General features: G+C 38.0%; 1 protein-coding gene across 1 annotated transcript in view; it reads right to left on the reverse strand.

The window, feature by feature from the left end:
* LOC141290582 (basement membrane-specific heparan sulfate proteoglycan core protein-like) overlaps positions 1 to 17,876 on the reverse strand; it is a 53,147-nt gene that overhangs the window by 34,427 nt on the left and 844 nt on the right. The window contains exons 2-16 of the mRNA XM_073822700.1: positions 17,830 to 17,873; positions 17,636 to 17,722; positions 17,478 to 17,530; positions 17,160 to 17,324; positions 15,225 to 15,335; positions 13,915 to 14,015; positions 13,573 to 13,753; positions 9,982 to 10,041; positions 7,129 to 7,251; positions 6,710 to 6,862; positions 6,458 to 6,612; positions 6,251 to 6,328; positions 1,602 to 1,737; positions 1,376 to 1,527; positions 1,140 to 1,269 (exon numbers count right to left, since the gene is read on the reverse strand). Of these exons, the coding sequence (XP_073678801.1) occupies positions 1,140 to 1,269; positions 1,376 to 1,527; positions 1,602 to 1,737; positions 6,251 to 6,328; positions 6,458 to 6,612; positions 6,710 to 6,862; positions 7,129 to 7,251; positions 9,982 to 10,041; positions 13,573 to 13,753; positions 13,915 to 14,015; positions 15,225 to 15,335; positions 17,160 to 17,324; positions 17,478 to 17,530; positions 17,636 to 17,722; positions 17,830 to 17,873 (1,729 nt within the window). The remainder of the gene's footprint in view (positions 1 to 1,139; positions 1,270 to 1,375; positions 1,528 to 1,601; positions 1,738 to 6,250; positions 6,329 to 6,457; positions 6,613 to 6,709; positions 6,863 to 7,128; positions 7,252 to 9,981; positions 10,042 to 13,572; positions 13,754 to 13,914; positions 14,016 to 15,224; positions 15,336 to 17,159; positions 17,325 to 17,477; positions 17,531 to 17,635; positions 17,723 to 17,829; positions 17,874 to 17,876) is intronic.

Consider the following 17,876-nt stretch of genomic DNA (forward strand, 5'->3'; position numbering starts at 1 on the left):
AATGTACTGTTTTTGCTGTACTTGGGAACAAATAAATGCAGGCTTGGTGAGCAAAAGAGACTTCTTTAAAAACATAAAAAAAAAATCTTACTGTTTAAAAACTTTTGACTAGTAGACTAACTTTTTTTTTACAACACATTTACAACAGATACAACACAAAACAAATCACTGCATGTCAGTTTTCCTATTATTAAATAAGACATAATTAAATGTTGAAAATATCGCTGACCACTGATCACAAAACTTGCTCTACTGTATATAAATCATCATCAGATCGCATTAGTTTTATCACTGAGAAGCCATACAAATATATTTCTATTAATGTTTAGAAAAAATGGTGTTCAATATAAATGTCTCCATGATAAACAATTACCATTCCAATAGGGCTTAAAGGAACACTCCACTTTTTTTGGAAATAGGCTCATTCTCCAACTCCCCCCCCCCCCCCCCCCCGAGTTAATAAGTTGATTTTTACCGTTTTGAAATCCATTCAGCCGTTCTCCTGTTCTGGCGATATCACTTTTAGCATAGCTTAGCATAGATCATTGAATCCTATTAGACCAATAGCATCGCATTCAAAAATGACCAACGAGTTTCCATATTTGTTGTATTTAAAATTCCACCGGTCTTAGTACACGATATAACTACAGAAGAGTCAAGTTTTAAATAGGACAAATATCGAAACTCGTTGGTCATTTTTGAACGTGATGCTATTGGTCTAATAGGATTCAATGATCTATGCTAAGCTATGCTAAAAGTGATATCGCCAGAACAGGAGAACGGCTGAATGGATTTCAAAACGGTAAAACTCAACTTATTAACTCGGGGGGAGTTGGAGAATGAGCCTATTTCCAAAAAAAGTGGAGTGTTCCTTTAAGATGAAAAAAACTGCCCTAAAATCATAGAAAGTGAAGAAAACACTTTTAAAAGGAAACAATTATAGCGAAAGAAGAGAGAGCAATGTAACATAGGCATTGCTCAATTATTTATAATTAACATCTAGCAGATATTTTGATGTTTTTGCACATTTAAATGTTCATTTCAATAATTCAGTTAGTGTTTGACATAAAATGGACACCATTTTGGGGAAAAACAAATCCCTGATACTTTTCTGTTTCTTATCAATGTAGGGGACTTACGGGAAGAGCTGGACGTCACAGACACAGATACAGAAGCCTGACGGGGGAATGAGCCGTCCTCCACCTGACAGATATATTCTCCAGTGTCATCTGCAGAGGCCTGCAGGATCCGCAGCTGAGTTCCCAAAACCTGAGTCAAACATACATATAGATCATATATTTAACACTCGGCTCAAAAATCTGTCATACATACTTCACGTAAATCAAATATGCGTTATAATGGACCGAGATAAAACCTGATGATTGGATGACAGCAGCCCGCCTGCTCTGCTCCATTTGACAGATGCTGGAGAGCTTCCTGGGACGACGCAATTGAGATCTAGAGTCTCTCCCTCCATTACAGAAGCAATAGAGGGCTGGATGGTGACTCCGGAGGGGACGATTTCTCCTGGTCACCATGACAGAACAATATTACAATTATATCCTAAAAATACTAGCCTAACGTTGAAGGACTTGCCTCACCTCTTTTGACAAAGACCTCGATAGGAGCTTCAGAAGAACCAGCAGTGTTGGTTCCAACACAGAGATATGTGCCTGCATCAGACGACCTGATATTAGGTACGAGGAGAGTGCCAATGTCAGTGCGCTCCATGCGGGCCTGAGAAAAATATGGATATAAGGGTTTATGAGAAACATTTTTAGTTATTGTAAATGGAATCTAAGGCATTTTTGCTGAAATATATGTGACCCAGGACCACAAAACCAGTCATAAGAGATTTATGCACAATTTGAAATCTGAATAAATACGCTTTCTATTGATGTATGGTTTGTTAGGATATGACAATATTGGGCTGAGATACAACTATTTGAAAATCTGGAATCTAAGGGTGCAAAAAAAATTAAAATACTGAGAAAATAGCCTTTAAAGTTCTTAGCAATGAATGTTACTAATCAAAAGTTTTGAAATATTTACAGTAGGAAAAGAAAAATCAATAATTTTGACCCATACAATATATTTTTGCCTATTTCTACAAACACACCGGTGCTACTTAAGTCTGGTTTTGTGGTCCAGGATCACATATCTGCTTTGAAATAATATTCATTGTAAAAAGTGCTAAATAAATTGGCTTGACTTTTTGTGAGCATCAAGTGAGTTGGGTGAGCAGGATAAACAACAGCATTAACATTTACTTACCTTGCCTTGACAAGACTTACAATAAATAAAAGTTTAAATACATTAATATACAGCAACACCTGCAAATAAACTTTTAAAAAATTAAGTACAGTTTATCATTTTAGTCATTTATGATTTTAGTGATTTTTGTTATGAGGCTACCACCGTATCTCAACCAAGACTAGTGACAAACTGAACGCAAAAGTGCGATGTGACGCAACAAAATTGTTCATAAACACATTTTGGTTATTTTGATAATTAATATACATGAGATATGCTACTTGTTTTCAAAAAGTTTCCGTTCTGGAAGGACTACCTTGCGCAAAATGGCGGACAAACCAAATGGCTCACAAAATGCAAAGGTTGCTTATTTACACTTGAGACTTTTTGTGTTGCGTCTGGTTAAGACACAGTGCAATTTGTATGCCTCATAAGTGATTGTTATTCACAGGGGTGCACATAAGTGGAGCGCAGATGCGCGCACATGACCAAAATATAAAAATCCACTGGGCGTACTGACATGGTTGACAGCTGTTATTGCACAATTAACATTTAAGATCTCGATTTGGTCAGTTACCGTGATGCGCAGCCATATTGGCGATATTCAGATCTAAACAACAGCATGGATTTTATGGTTAATGTACCCCTGAATACGTTGTTTTGCGAATTTATGCTGTCTAAACCACGGAAAAACATGCGGAAGATGCTAAATCATACAGAGAAAGACTTGGTAAGCAGGAAAGGGCACAACATTGGTGGTACGAGCAGTATTAATTAAGATATTAGCCTAATATTTCACCTACCTGACTGAAAATGATAAGAACAAACACAAATGTTGTCAAATATTGTTGCCCTGAAAAACCTGGTTCAGTCTGGCACAAACATTCTTCTCCTTGATTTGTTCTAACTTTTTGCAGTCTATAGTAAACCAAATGTTTTTTCCCGTCCGACTTATTAGTTCAGCCCAAAACATGATGATAATTGACCATTTTCATTAGCAATAATCAGCAAAATATGCGAGTTTTGTTCACTTATAGTAATAGTTAATGGGTCACACTATATGCAGCGTGAGCACCAGACCAAATCTCCAGGTGCTCTCATGAAAACCAGACTGAAAAACTTATGTGCACCCCTGGTTATTAATCATTGGTGTTACATTTATGGTGCTACAGGTCTATATTAGCAGATGATTAACCTGCAATTACCTGTAATTGATTAATTGCATTGGTGACAGTGATTATTTCACACAACGAGACATATAGTGACAGTGGACAGTTAAAGCAGCTAGTGACTACACAACATTTATCTACAGTAAATCCTACATCTAGAGACATCCAAGCCTGTAAAACGTAAAATGTGAACATATTTAGAATTTCTTATAGATGATGGCGATTCATGAATGCGATTAGCACAACTATGATGTCAAATTTTCGACAATAGTTGTACACATAAGCAAAGAAACTCTTAAACTGTAAGTTACATCTGTAGTGTACAATCTGCAAAGGAAAACACGACTGTATTCAGAAGGGAGGGTGTGATATTTTTTTTTTATCCAGGAGTAAAGCTGCTTAACTCTGATCAACTGAAGCGTGGTGGCAGTAGAGCCGGGATGGGGCAGGCTTGGTTGAATGAGTGTTTGAAACCATTCACAAATTTTCAAAGCGGCCCGTTTGCTAGAGCACACAGAATTTCTGCATGGCCGCACGGCAGACCAGAGCACACCCTGGGAAAAGCTGACACAATGCAGCGATGCTCTCAGGCAGAACAAACCAGTCCACAAAGACACAAGGTACGCAAGACACCAAAGCCCTCCAGCAGCATGGGACGGGACGGCCATTTCTCATATCTCGAATAACCCAAATCTAACAGTGCAATAACATGTACAGTGGGGTTCAAATATGGGTCCACCAGTGAAACTGCTTCTGTTTGGCTATTTATTTTGCCATATTTCTTATTTAAATACTTTTTCTCACTAATGGATCCTCTGTAGTGAATAGGTGCCGCCGGAATGACAGTCCAAACAGCTGATAAAAACATCACAATAATCCCCACACCTCCAGTCTATCAATTAACGGCTTGTGAAATGAAAAGCTGCACATTTGCAAGGCACAGACCAGCATTACGGCATTAACGTTAAATTGTCAGTTAAAGCCAAAATATAATCCATAATAACACTTCCTTTAGTTATAAAGTTCCATCCCTTCTTGTCCTCTCACATCAAAATCCACATATTATAACTGTTTTTGCTTGCAATTAGTGCTTGATCTGATTCAGATCTATTATCACTGGAGAAGACTATTTCACTGGAGAAAGCAATAATATGGATAGAGGTACAGTTAATTTACCATAGAAACATTATGTTTTGTTTTGTTTTGTTTAGAACTACCTGCTCACCAGGTTTTGTGAAGTTTTGAGTTTTCCTTTAGGATTTATATGATTTTGAGTAATTCGGACAGGCCCATTTTTTTAAACGACCCTCATTTACATTTTTTTAAAAATAAATATTGACCTAGAGAATCCAGAGAATTGTACTGCAGTGATTTATTCCAGAAAAAAAGTTTGCAAAAGTAGGACATCATCTCAATCATTTAACAAAACAATTTTTGTACTGCAACCTCAGAATGAGCTCTTACATAAGTGTTCTGAGTTTGGCAAAGATATCTCATTCTGTTCAGGAGTTATAGACCTTTTTCCTGAGTAAACGATGAGCGCCGCCATTACGAATTCTAACGTCAGATTGAATGCTTTTCTGTTCCGGTTTCCATAGGAACCTGTTCAAATAGCGTCCATCTGTTTTTAATGTAGCTAACGTCCGCTGCTTCGTGTCATCTACACACTCATTAAAGTGAGGCACTGACAAATGACGGTCATTGCGACATTGCCAAGTGATGGCGCTATGGAGCCATGTGCTTTTTAAAAACATTTTAATAGGTTTAACATTAGTTTATTAACTCGGAATATACCCTAATTTGACTAGAAACAATGCAGACCGGAAATGCAAAGCATTCTTTCAGTTAAGAGTCGGACTTACTTCCGTGTTCAGGAAAAACGTCTATAGGCATTTTACTAAAAGTGGCTCTGCTCCTTTCAAACATTTTGACATCCCTTTGCGATGGTGAGTTGAAAGGAAGACTTTTTTTGTTAATAATTGATATTCGCTCTCCAAAGGATCTTTCTGCACTGGTTTGGTTCCGATCGGCGAAAAACCTAGGACTAGTTCGTAATAGGTTTCGCAAAAATTCCAAAATTACCCCGCAGGAACCAAGGATTCCAACAACATAAGACTCTTGAGCCTCGACTGAAGGTTTAGGACTTATGAGGGATTTTGTACTTTCGATCGCTGTACAGCCCCCTCAGGCTGATTGGGGCGAGCCTTGGTGACGTTAACGGCGATGTGAGTACTACCATACCTCCAAGTTTCAAGTCTCTACAACTTACAGTTTGGTCTGCAAGATCAGTTTTATGAGGAGACCACTGATCTGTCACCATTCTAACAATTACAATAGGGTTTCAGCGCCACATGCTTGAACCATAAAAATGTCTTAATGATAGATTATTGTGAACTGTTTGGACTTTCATTCTGACGAAACCCATTCACCACAGATGATTAATTGATTTGCAAGTAATGTAATGCTAAATTTCTCCAAATCTGTTTTGATGAAGAAACAAACTCATCTACATCTCAGAAGTCCTAAGAGTGAGTAAATTTAGCAAATTTCTATTTTTTGGGAAAACAATGTAGACTTTTGCACCACACTGTACATACTCTTTGATAACTAAAACCAGCACACCTGTTTATCAGAGCAAACTGAAAACTGAGCAAACGAACTATTGTTTGTACTCACAAAAGTAATCTTTTTTGGCTAAAAATCAAATGGATGTCACGTGAATGATTAAACGAATCATGCATTTAGTTCACATAGATTTTGGTGAGGGTGAGTGAAGCGAGACAGGTGGGATGGGACGCGTGTGACAGACATCAGACAGATGGACAGACCTGTAGCTCCTCAATACGTCTCTGTAACACATCGAGACTGTTGCTTTTAAACTGATGGAAACCGTGAGAAGGAATTGCCTGAACAAACACCAAGACACGGGATGAAACAGAAAGAAAAACTCAAAGGAGGCAAAAACAGGCAAAATATCACCAAACCCTGATTGAGTAACAGAATGAATGACAAAAGGAGAAATAGTTTTTCCTCACCTGTGGTGGCAGTGAACCACCTCTTTTCTTCCATGTGAGAGCAGGGGTGGAACTGCCAACAGCCCTGCAGTACAACCGTAAAGTCTCACCCTCATGAATTTCCACCCGTGGAGGGCTCACTTGTACGTGGGGCAGACCATGAGGTTGACTTGTACCTAAAACATCAGTTACAAAGCAAAGGAGAACTCACTTGTCAGCTTCGGGAGCTTGTTAAACTGTAAATCTTGAAGTATTCTGGTGTCGGACATGTACTTTGAACATGAAGAACTCCTCGGGCTGTGTGCTCGCCATGTGTGTTCAGGGCTTTGCAGATGTACTCGCCCTCATCCGATCGATCCACAGATGGGATGGTCAGCAGCCCGTTACGAATGACAGCTTTTGAGCTGATTCGTTTACCAGAACCTCCTGACAAAAAAAAAAAAAAAAAAAAAAACCTTAACACAGGGTCTATGCAGGGTCGGATTTCATCCAAAATATCCTAAATTGTGTTCCGAAGATGTGTTTCCATAATAAGTATGTTTTTTTTAAAAGTATGCTACTTCTTTTTCTTAAGGGTCTTCTTTGGGTTTTTGCAGAAATGTTGATCTAGAACCAACGTAAGATGTCAAACATGTCCTACTTGACCACAAATTAATATATGAACTTAAATGCTCAAATGTAGATTGGCTCACCTATCCATTCCACAGCAGGGGTGGGGTTACCAGTCACTGTGCAGCGGAACTCTGCCCGCTGGCCCTGTTGGATTGTCAGCACAGGTGGATTTACTGTGGCCACCGGCTGAGCCCCTTCAGCAGCTACAGTGAGGTAGAAACCAGTTAATCACAGACAGGAGTAGGACACTTCAAACTGAAGTACCAGTCATTACAGATAATGCCTATTCAGAACAGACCTTACCCCCTTTAGATGACGGAAGAGGTCGAGTACATTTTCAGTGAAATGAATTTCTCATTCATAGTCTAAATGGTTTGTAATGTCAGGCTAATTAACTGATCATGTTTTCCCCCCATTTATCTTGCTGTGTGGTCTCTATTATAAGTACTGAAATGCAACAAGGCAAATGGGGAAAAATTCTGAAGACAGAAAACAGATCTACAATTTGGGAAAGGTCTGTTTGTGAGCGTGTTTATGAAGTGATAGTGGTGTGACAGCGTATGCAGCGTGTGTCTGGCTGCCAGAGCTGATGCTCAAATCATGTCTCTTGGCAGCCAGCTTGAGGAGATGAGAAGTGGCAGACGGGGTTTGGCAGGGCGAGGCCTTCACTGCTGTCTGTGCCAACTGGGCTAGACGCCGAGCCCTCGATCTATAGGGATTCCAGGGCAACAGAGCAAAAGAAAGCTTTCTTTCACCAACTAGGGCGGGCTACTGGTCTGTGTAAGCTCTGTGTTAAGCTCCGGTCTGCTTCTCAGTGACTGAACAGTGCTCATTTAGCCGGCTTGGCATTTAGAGCGTTACTTTTTCCGTGATGGGTTCACGAATAGAGTTCCTATTTTGGTCCATAACTTAGAAAAGTACTTCCTATGCATTTTGAGGCCTATCTACCCACCCAACTGTCTACACATATATCCATCCACCCAACCATCTAGCTGTCTACCCACCCACCTTTTTGTCTATACACAAAACCACATCAATCACTGTCTACACCATCCACCTACTCAAGTATCCATTTGTCTACCCACCCATCTATTTTTCAATTTATCCATCTACCCATCCATCAGTTTACTCAATCAACCTACTCATGTGTATCTACCTACCCATAGATCTTCACATTTACCCACCCATCTCTGTCTATACCATCTGTATGATCACCAATCTATCCTTTTACATAGCTATCCATTTACCCAACAATCTAGCTGTATAAAACTATCTACTCACCCATTTTTTCACTCTTCTATCTACCCAGTCGTACCAGTCTACTCATTTATCCATCAACCCATTCATCTCTGTATAACATCCATCTACCTACTCAGCTACCCACCCACTTTTATCTATAGTGCTCATTTAGCCGGCTTGGCATTTAGAGCATTACTCTTTCCGTAATGGGTTCACAAATAGAGTTTCTATTTTGGTCCATAACTTAGAAAAGTACTTTTTTTCTATGCATTTTGAGACCCATCTAGCCACCCAACTGTCTACACATATATCCATCCAGCCATCCATCTAGCTGTCTACCCACCCATCTTTCTGACTGTAAACCCAACCACATAGCTGTTTACCCACTTTTTGATTCATCTACTCATCTATCTACCCACCCATCACTGTCTACACCATCTACCTACTCAACTATCCATTTCTCTACTGTTTACCCAATCTAATCCATCTATTCATGTCTACCTTTTTATCTATACCATCTATATAATCACCTGTCTCCATATCCATAAATCCACCCAACCACCTCATGCATCTGTCTAAACATCAACTCAACCACATAACTGTCTACCCAAACATCTATTTTCAACTTATCCATTTATCCAGCAGCCATTTACTAATTAATCTACCCACCCAAACAACCTAAAATATATATCTACCCACTTATCTCTACCTACACACCTATCTATCCATTCATCTATTTTTCAGTTTACCCACCCAACTCTATCAATCTACTCATTATCTACCTTCCCACCCATTTTTGTCTATACATTCATGCACCCATCAAATATCTACACCTCTAGTCACATATTCTTCAATTGACCCATCTACCCTCCCAAATTTCTGTCTATACATAAACCCATCTATCAGTCTATCAACAATTTCTCCACCAATCAATATACTCACCCATGTGTTCATATATCCTGTCTACCTAACCATCGATCATCATAAATCATGTACATTCATACTAAAGTGAAACCATCTTTTAAATACAGTAAATAACTTGAGAAAGCCAAGTTAAGTGCACTGGACATGTATGCATGAGTGATGACCATTATAAATGAGGCACAGCATGATCTTTGAAATATTCTTGCATATCAAAAGCATGATACTGGGCTGATGAAATGTGCAGGGGACCCCTCTCTGTTAGGTAACAAGTGTGATATTTGGAGGTTTGGACACATACAGTATGACAACATGAAGAGCAACAGGCAAAAATAATTAACATTACCAATCTGATACAGAACTGATCTTGAGTACCAAAAATATGTTTCAGACAATTTAAGAATCATACAAAACACACTTCAGCAACAGAGAGAAGTCCCCATGTGTGCAAGCATGCAACTTCACTCTTTCAATGGACCCATATGAGCCATGAAAGCTTAGCCAGATCAAGTAATGCTCCTGTGTACAACTTAACAACACATGTACAGTATGTAAACAAAATGTGGTCATAAACATTGACATTAAAAAAATAAATAATATGTATAAAACTTTGGTGGCTACAAAAGTTATTTTTGTGAAATTAGCACTGTGCTCATAGTTTGGTTGTACCTGGGCACTACTTGAGATGGTAAAAGCATGCAAGGCATGAAGGTTGCATGCGTGAAAGAAACGGGTCCTTCCAGGCCTGGAGGGAGAGAACCATGTGGACTTACGCTTTCTATGTCCTTCAAACATCTCATAGGCTGTGTAAAACATCTGTGACTGAGAAGCCTCTGTGAATGATGGACAGGCAGATACTGTCAAGCGAGTCTCCAGAAGGTTCTGTGAGAGTGGCGCACCGGTGCCTCCAAGCATTTCAATATGATTTAAAGCATATGCCACTCAACTTGGAGACTTCATGACTTTTGAGCTCCATAACGTCTGTGCATCTCTTTTGTTACAATGTTGCCGTGAAATTATACTTTAAATAGTTTGGGATCAAATTATCTCTAGATAAGTTTCAGAAAACTCACGTTACATTTCCATGAAAGTAAATCATATTTTCACAGTTACCTGTACAAATGTCTCTTAAAATGCCTAAGGGAGGGTTGACACTTATATACTACTTATATATAATTCAAAATCCCTGGACTACTGACTGAGATATACAACACATAAAGCTTATTTGTGCAAGGAAGCTTCTCATTGGCTTTTTAGCAAGGCAAATTAAGTTCTTCCCAATTACGCCATTATGCTCCAGTATCATTGATTTACAACCAACACTTGTCATGTGAGATTATAGTCAATAATGGAAAAGTTCATGAAGAATAGTTGCTGTAAAATGGCAAGCAAAAGTTTGCCCCATTGAGAATCAAAGAGGGCATTGAGTTTTCCAACTGAAAACTCAATGCACATTAAGTAGACATTTAGAAGACATTTTAAAATGAGTGTAAGGTAAGCACAATGTCTGTAATTAAAAGGGGAGTGGAAGAAACAGCACTCAGATGAAATCAAAGCATGCTGGTTAGTATCAAAACACAACACATGTAAAAGCTTTACCTCGGGATAAACATTCGTAATGTATTTTCTTATTTTCTTTGAATACAGCTTGTGATTGATAAAAGTCTACCTTAGGATTTCAGTTTCCATCCTGTTATTCTTTTAATATGTTCAGCATTTAAAGAATAATTTGTACATGCATTTCACAGTTTAGACAAATCAAATACAGTGGAATCATAATGTAAAAAAATCATCTTTTATCAAGATACAGCACCATTTCAAAATGTACAAAATTAAATATTCTTTTAATTACTAGAATAACTGAATATACCTACTTGCTTGATTAAAAAGAAAATCAAAAGGAAAAAGTTCTAAAGCACCGTTCTAGTGTAAAACATACATGATATTGAACAAAAACACAAATGCATGAAAAACCGCTTGAAATCTGTTATACACATAAAACCTTAAAGTCAACAAAACATCATTTCTGTTATATTACTCACTGTTTGTAACATAAACCAACGTTGTTGTTTTTTTTTTTTACAGTAATTTGTCATAACAGCGAAAATAAATATGGAATTAAGTTCTAAGCAAAAACTACAGTACACATCACTGTTGGCAACATCTGAAAGACATTTTCTATTAAACGTCTCTAATTACTACTAAATGTAGCTGTGTTTACAAAACCTGTTAAGAAACGGATGCATAACATAATATATATCATAAAAAAAATCTCACACTGCCTAAACCAATGGCAGTTTCAAACTCATTTGGATGACCAAACAGAGAAGAAAAAGAAACAATTTGAAATGGAAAATATGACACTCGTGGACAAAGTCAACATTCAAACTACTGTACTAATAATAGCACCATTTTCAAACACAAAACTGAACAACATTTCAATTAGAGGTGGAATCACATCTTGGAGTCGGAAACTGGATTGTGCCTGCAGTCCTTCTGGCTGACGAGTCCCAGTATTCATGACACCTCCCTACCTTATTAAAAACCACCTATACCCAAAAGACCACCTCAGGAGAGAAATGACAGTAGATATGCCCGGAAATTAAGACACAGATCCCCCACTAGTAAGAAGACTGACACAGAACCACCACCATGACAACACCCAATCACACCAGCAGCTGATTTTACTGACCGCTACTAAACAGAATCAAGGCCAAATCACTAGGCCTTTTATTCATTAAACTAAATCAGAACAAATGTCTTAGCAAACTGAATTTTTATATTCAATTTAATGTGCATATTTTGCTAAATGTTTGCTCAATGTTAGTGTATAAATGACTAAATCATTCCCAAAATCCTTTTAATGCTAAATGTATCACAGAATTTAAAAGAGAAGTTCACTTCCAGAATGAAAAATTACTGATATTTACTAACCCCATGTCATCCAAAATGTCTTTCTTTCTTGAGCTGAAAAGAAATTAAGGTTTTTGAGGAAAACATTTCAGGATTTTTCTCAACGGGCTGAAGGTCCAAACTGCAGTTTCAAAGCGCTCTACACAATCCCAGCCGAGGAATAAGGGTCTTATTTAGCTAAACAATCTGTCATTTTCTAAGAAAAATACAAATGTATATACTTTTTAACCACTAGTACTCATCTTGCACTAGCTCTGCCTCACGTGATTGCAAAGCAGACGTGTAAAGAAAGTCAAACGCCCTAAAACAACAATGTGGGGCGATTTTGAAGTTGAGTCAAGAGAAAGTGATAAGTTTTTCACCCTACCTTTTTGAACTGAGTACACAGGCATAGAACTAACCACATGTGACCTTTCCAATGTGACTACGAAATGTGTGAGGATGCACATGCGCATTGCAAAGCTACTACAAGATGAGCATTTGTGGTTAAAAAGTCTGTATATATATATATATATATTTTTTTTTTAAGAAAATGACTAATCGTTTCGCTAGATAAGACCCTTATTTCTAGGCTGTGATCATGTAGAGCCCTTTAAAGCTGCAATGAAACTGCAATTTGGACCTTCAACCCGTTGGCCACCACTGAAGTCCACTATATGGAGAAAAATCCTAGAAGGTTTTCCTCAAAAACGTAATTCCTTTGCGACTAAAGAAAGAAAGACAGTGAACCTCAATTCATTGTGCAACTGCATAATATTCTAAACAAAAAAAACAACAACTCCTACTGAGAAAACGTTTATATCAAACGTTTAATATGACTAAATTGCGGTCAGTCTTCATGGGAGTCTGTTTTGTACACCACAGGTGTTCTGATTGCTTTCATATGTGAGTCACATAACAAAATAAGCATTATGGGAATTTATGAGAAGTCCTAAATTAATAACATTCAAGAACAAAGTCTAAGTTAACAATATTAACGACCCAAAATTGCTCAAGATTTTAGCTTGCAACACCCTTTGTGAGCATGAGAAAGAAATAATCACAAATTTGTATTAAGAAAAACTTATTATTTCAGGTGCTGGATTGGACTTGATTGAAAAAGCACTTAGTTATTGAGTACAAAATGTAATATATCTGAGTTTTGCTTTTCATTCACAAGCTGTATCAATTTGGCGTAAAGATTTTACACTGGCAACATGAGAAGCCTTTTAAGTTTGTGTAAGTAGAAAAAACAAACTCAGGAAGTAATCAAAAAGCACAAATTTTTTGATTAATGCAATAATTTAAACACAAAAACAAGAGTTCGCCATGCTGTTGTCCAGAAGACAAAGCTGAATTTTGCACAAAAATGCGGCCAGGAAGAAAAAGCAAAGGGGCATGCAACTTGAAAAAGACTGAAAAAACTAAAAGGCAGGTAGGGAGGTTTAGAGGATGTGGTGCCAATCACAAACCTGGGACATAGAGTCTAGCTGTGCCCTCATCCATGCCAAGCATATTGGAACCCGTGCAAACATAGAAGCCTGCGTCCTCAGGCTGAACGTTATGAATGGTCAGGATTCCATTGAAATCCATGGCCCGGTTAGGCAGCTTGCCGTTGCCTTTGCGGGTCCAAACCAGGGTGTACGCTGGCAGCTGCGGGAGAAGCACATGTCCTCAAATATTTTCATTTGCAGTCATTCATACTCACAGCCAAATCCTGCTCTCTATCTCTCTCGCTCTCTTCCATCTGTTTTGGAAGTCAGGGAGGCTAAGGTTATGTCTGTGATGGATGTGTGCGCAGATGACATTCATACCTTGCTTTTGGCTGTGCAGATGAAGCTCACTGTAGATCCCACCGTCACACTCTGTAGTTTGGGCTCCTCGATAAACACTTCAATAGGTTTGGATGGTAAAGCTGGTGGGGGAAAAGGGGGTTTGACAATCAAAAAAGAAAAATGTTTTTCTACCTTGACCAATGTGTCCCATAAAAAGGCTAAATTAATAAATAGAAATGCATTTAAATAATATAAAATAAGGATGTATCGGTATTATCAATATTGTGGTATCGCGATAGCAAAACTGTCTCAATATCATCGTGGTCACATGACGATATGAATTGATAGGTCTTCCGGGCAAAAAGGTAGTTTTTGAAATATATTTAAACTTATTCTAATATAAAAGGTCTTTAAAAGTTTTGGGCTCTTATGCCTTGGCACAGTATCTGTCCCTTCATCAAATCTTTTCGCTGTGTTTCAAAGCGAATCACGCACTTAGTTCAGGCAATCAGCTCGTGATCCCGTGTTTTCTGGGCAGTTGACAGTGAATGCAGTGAACTCGTTTATTGCATGTGATGTGAGTGTAGCATGCGTTTGCGAACGCAACGGCCACCAGTTTGTCACTTTATTTTCGCGCCAGATGATTACAGAATTTCACTAGATTTGTAGTGAGACGCATTTTTGTAAGCCTGTTTTCACTGAAAAACTGACCATTTCCATCAAAATAAAAGCTTAAAAGTGCAGTATGAATTGCTGACAGTTAGCAGTTTAAACACTGACTGATTGTAATTTAGACTAAGACAGTATACCACACATAAAAAGAGGGTTGAGCTCCCTTTAAAGTTTAGGTATAAGTCAATTCACAGACTTTTTTTTGACTTAAGGTTTCTTAGTTAAGAACATGGGCTGGAGCTCTCAAAGTGCATTAGAAAGAATAATTTCACTTTAAAATGTACAAATCTTTCATTTTTTCCCTCCAAGTCTTCATTTGTCTTCTTTTTTTTTTTTATATTGCAATAAATATCGTATCACAGACTTCATATTGAGATATTATCGTATTGTGAAATTTGAATATTGTTACATCCCTAATATAAAAAATTCTAAAAGTAATTTATAAATATTCCAAATACAAACACTAAATGACTCAAAAGCATTAAATTCATACGTTTCTTCAAATGTCAATGTCAAATACATACATACTCACATTATCCAAATTTACACACGTTCTTAATGAGCAATCACAACCAGATTTTTGTTCTACTGTAAATGCATCTTAAGGGGAAAACAAACCCAACCTTTAAAAACATACATCGTTTTTTCTATGGTTATTAAAAAATAAAGTGCCTTACTTGTAACAACAATCTCAGCTTTGCTTCTATTAGAGCTGCGCTGGTCTCGGCAGGTGCAGATGTAAACGCCAGCATCACTAGGCTGCACACTGGGGAAATGTAGCTCCTCTCCTGCGATGTGGAATGAAAAGGTTTCCCATAATTATGAACTTACTATCACTTGTGCTGTTTTATATATGCTACAAAAATGCTCTGTTTCAAATAAATGCTGTTAATTTGAACTTTACGTTCTTCTTCAAAGATACGTACAAAAGCTATAAAAGACAGTTTCAACAAAAATGGTAAGCAGCACAACTGTTTTCAGCACTGATAATACATAAAAAATGTTTCTTGAGAAGCAAATCAGCATATCAGAATGATTTCACATATTATAAATAAAGAAGCTGAAAATTTAGCTTTGCCATTAGAGGAATAAATTACATTTTAAAATTGCAAACACCAGATTTTCCACACGTTGGTATGATTCTTTAGGGTCTTCATAAAATGTCTGCAAATACTTTGGTTAAAATTCCTCAATGGCCATAAAAAAAAAAACAAAAAAAAAAACCTTTTCACCTCTGTTCACAGCGACCCGTTTTGGTGAATGTCTCTTTAAATGATAATAAGCTACTGTTTACTCCACCCCTTTTTCTGTTTTTTTTTTTTTTGTGTGTGTATTCTGTGGTGCGCTTCCATCAAACACAAAACTAACTTAAAACTAACTTATGTTCACTTTTACATCCAACTACAAAGTCGTAGGTGGGGCCTGAGCAGTATGACACCATACTGTTCAGAAAATTAAAACAGCTTGATAATCGAGACTGTTCATGTTTTTTGGGATTAAAAAAAAAAGTGAATGGATTTTTTTTATTGTAGGGTGGTTGTGTCCACACACTGACTGCTAAGACACATTTATATGCAAACTCCATGTAAAAGTGAATTGTGCTTCCGATGTCCCCTTTAAATTGTAAAAATATATCTGTTTTTACTGTACTTTAAAGGAACACTCCACTTTTTTTGGAAATAGGCTCATTCTCCAACTCCCCCCGAGTTAATAAGTTGATTTTTACCGTTTTGAAATCCATTCAGCCGTTTTCCTGTTCTGGCTATATCACTTTTAGCATAGCTTAGCATAGATCATTGAATCCTATTAGACCAATAGCATCGCGTTCAAAAATGACCAACGAGTTTCGATATTTGTCCTATTTAAAACTTGACTCTTCTGTAGTTATATCGTGTACTAAGACCAGCGGAAATGCAAAGCTGCGAGTTTCTAGGCTGATAAGATTAGGAACTACACTCCCATTCCAGCGTAATAGTCAAGGAAGTTTGCTGCCGTAATATGGCCGAAGCAGGCGGAGTATTATCAGAAATGAGTTCCCAGCTAGTTTAGCATTTGCACATGTGCTGTGTGATATTACTGCTCCTGCTTCGGCCTTATTACGGCAGCAAACTTCCTTGACTATTACGCCGGAATGGAAGTGTAGTTCCTAATCTTATCAGCCTAAAAAATTGAAGCTTTGCATTTCCACCGGTCTTAGTACACGATATAACTACAGAAGAGTCAAGTTTTAAATAGGACAAATATCGAAACTCGTTGGTCATTTTTGAACACGATGCTATTGGTCTAATAGGATTCAATGATCTATGCTAAGCTATGCTAAAAGTGATATCGCCAGAACAGGAGAACGGCTGAATGGATTTCAAAACAGTAAAACTCAACTTATTAACTCGGGGGGAGTTGGAGAATGAGCCTATTTCCAAAAAAAGTGGAGTGTTCCTTTAAATCTTGGGCTTGGTCGCAATGTATTATGGTAGTTGCTTCTTCATAAAGGATACATGCAATATGAAACTAAGCATTTGAATCTATTTTTAGTGCTTGCTTTCTACATTTGTGGCATCTTGAGAAATTGTGTACTAGTCATCTGAACATGATTGTAGGAATGTGGGCAGTACCTTGTCTGCGTCTCTCTGCTGTGCTGGAGATTTGGCGTCCATCCTCACGGGACCAGTGGAAATAGTGTGGTGGATATCCAGACACCTGGCACCTGAGAGTGACTGGGATTCCTTGCGCCACCTGAACCCTTTCTGGATACACCTTCACCACTAAAGACGCAGCAACTGATGAAAGACAAACACATTGTATCATAATTTGTCCAATAGAAATGCTGCTTCACAAATACAGAGGCCCATCGATGTGCCTCAACTGCTTGTGTAGAGACCCCAATTTTAATTTCATGGGGTCATTAAGAGTAATAGTAAATGAACAGATACCACTACGGCAGGGGATTCTTGCTTGTGGATTTCCGACATATCCAGTTGCACAGCTATGAAGAAAGAAGAGTGTCACATTTAAAGTTGTAGTGATAATAATAGCGTCTGAACAAACGTAATTGAATTCCATTGTAACAGTATAGGAAGCGTGAGCATACCGTTCACAATACTGGCCAGTGTAGCCGGGCTGACAGGCAGTGCACTGGTAGCCTCCGTTACCCAGACTTTCACAGGTACGAGAGAACCTGCACATATAATGACTATTAAAAACCTTCCTGCAAGTGAGGCAGATATTGTGAATACAGGAGCTGGCAGGGTCAGGTAAGGTTTACAGGTGTAAGTTAAGACTAACTGGTTGTCGGGGTCAGTGCCGGGGCAGGCACATGCTTGGCAGTCCTC

This window comes from Garra rufa, chromosome 18 (assembly GCF_049309525.1).
Source record: "Garra rufa chromosome 18, GarRuf1.0, whole genome shotgun sequence".
Lineage (NCBI taxonomy): Eukaryota > Metazoa > Chordata > Actinopteri > Cypriniformes > Cyprinidae > Garra > Garra rufa.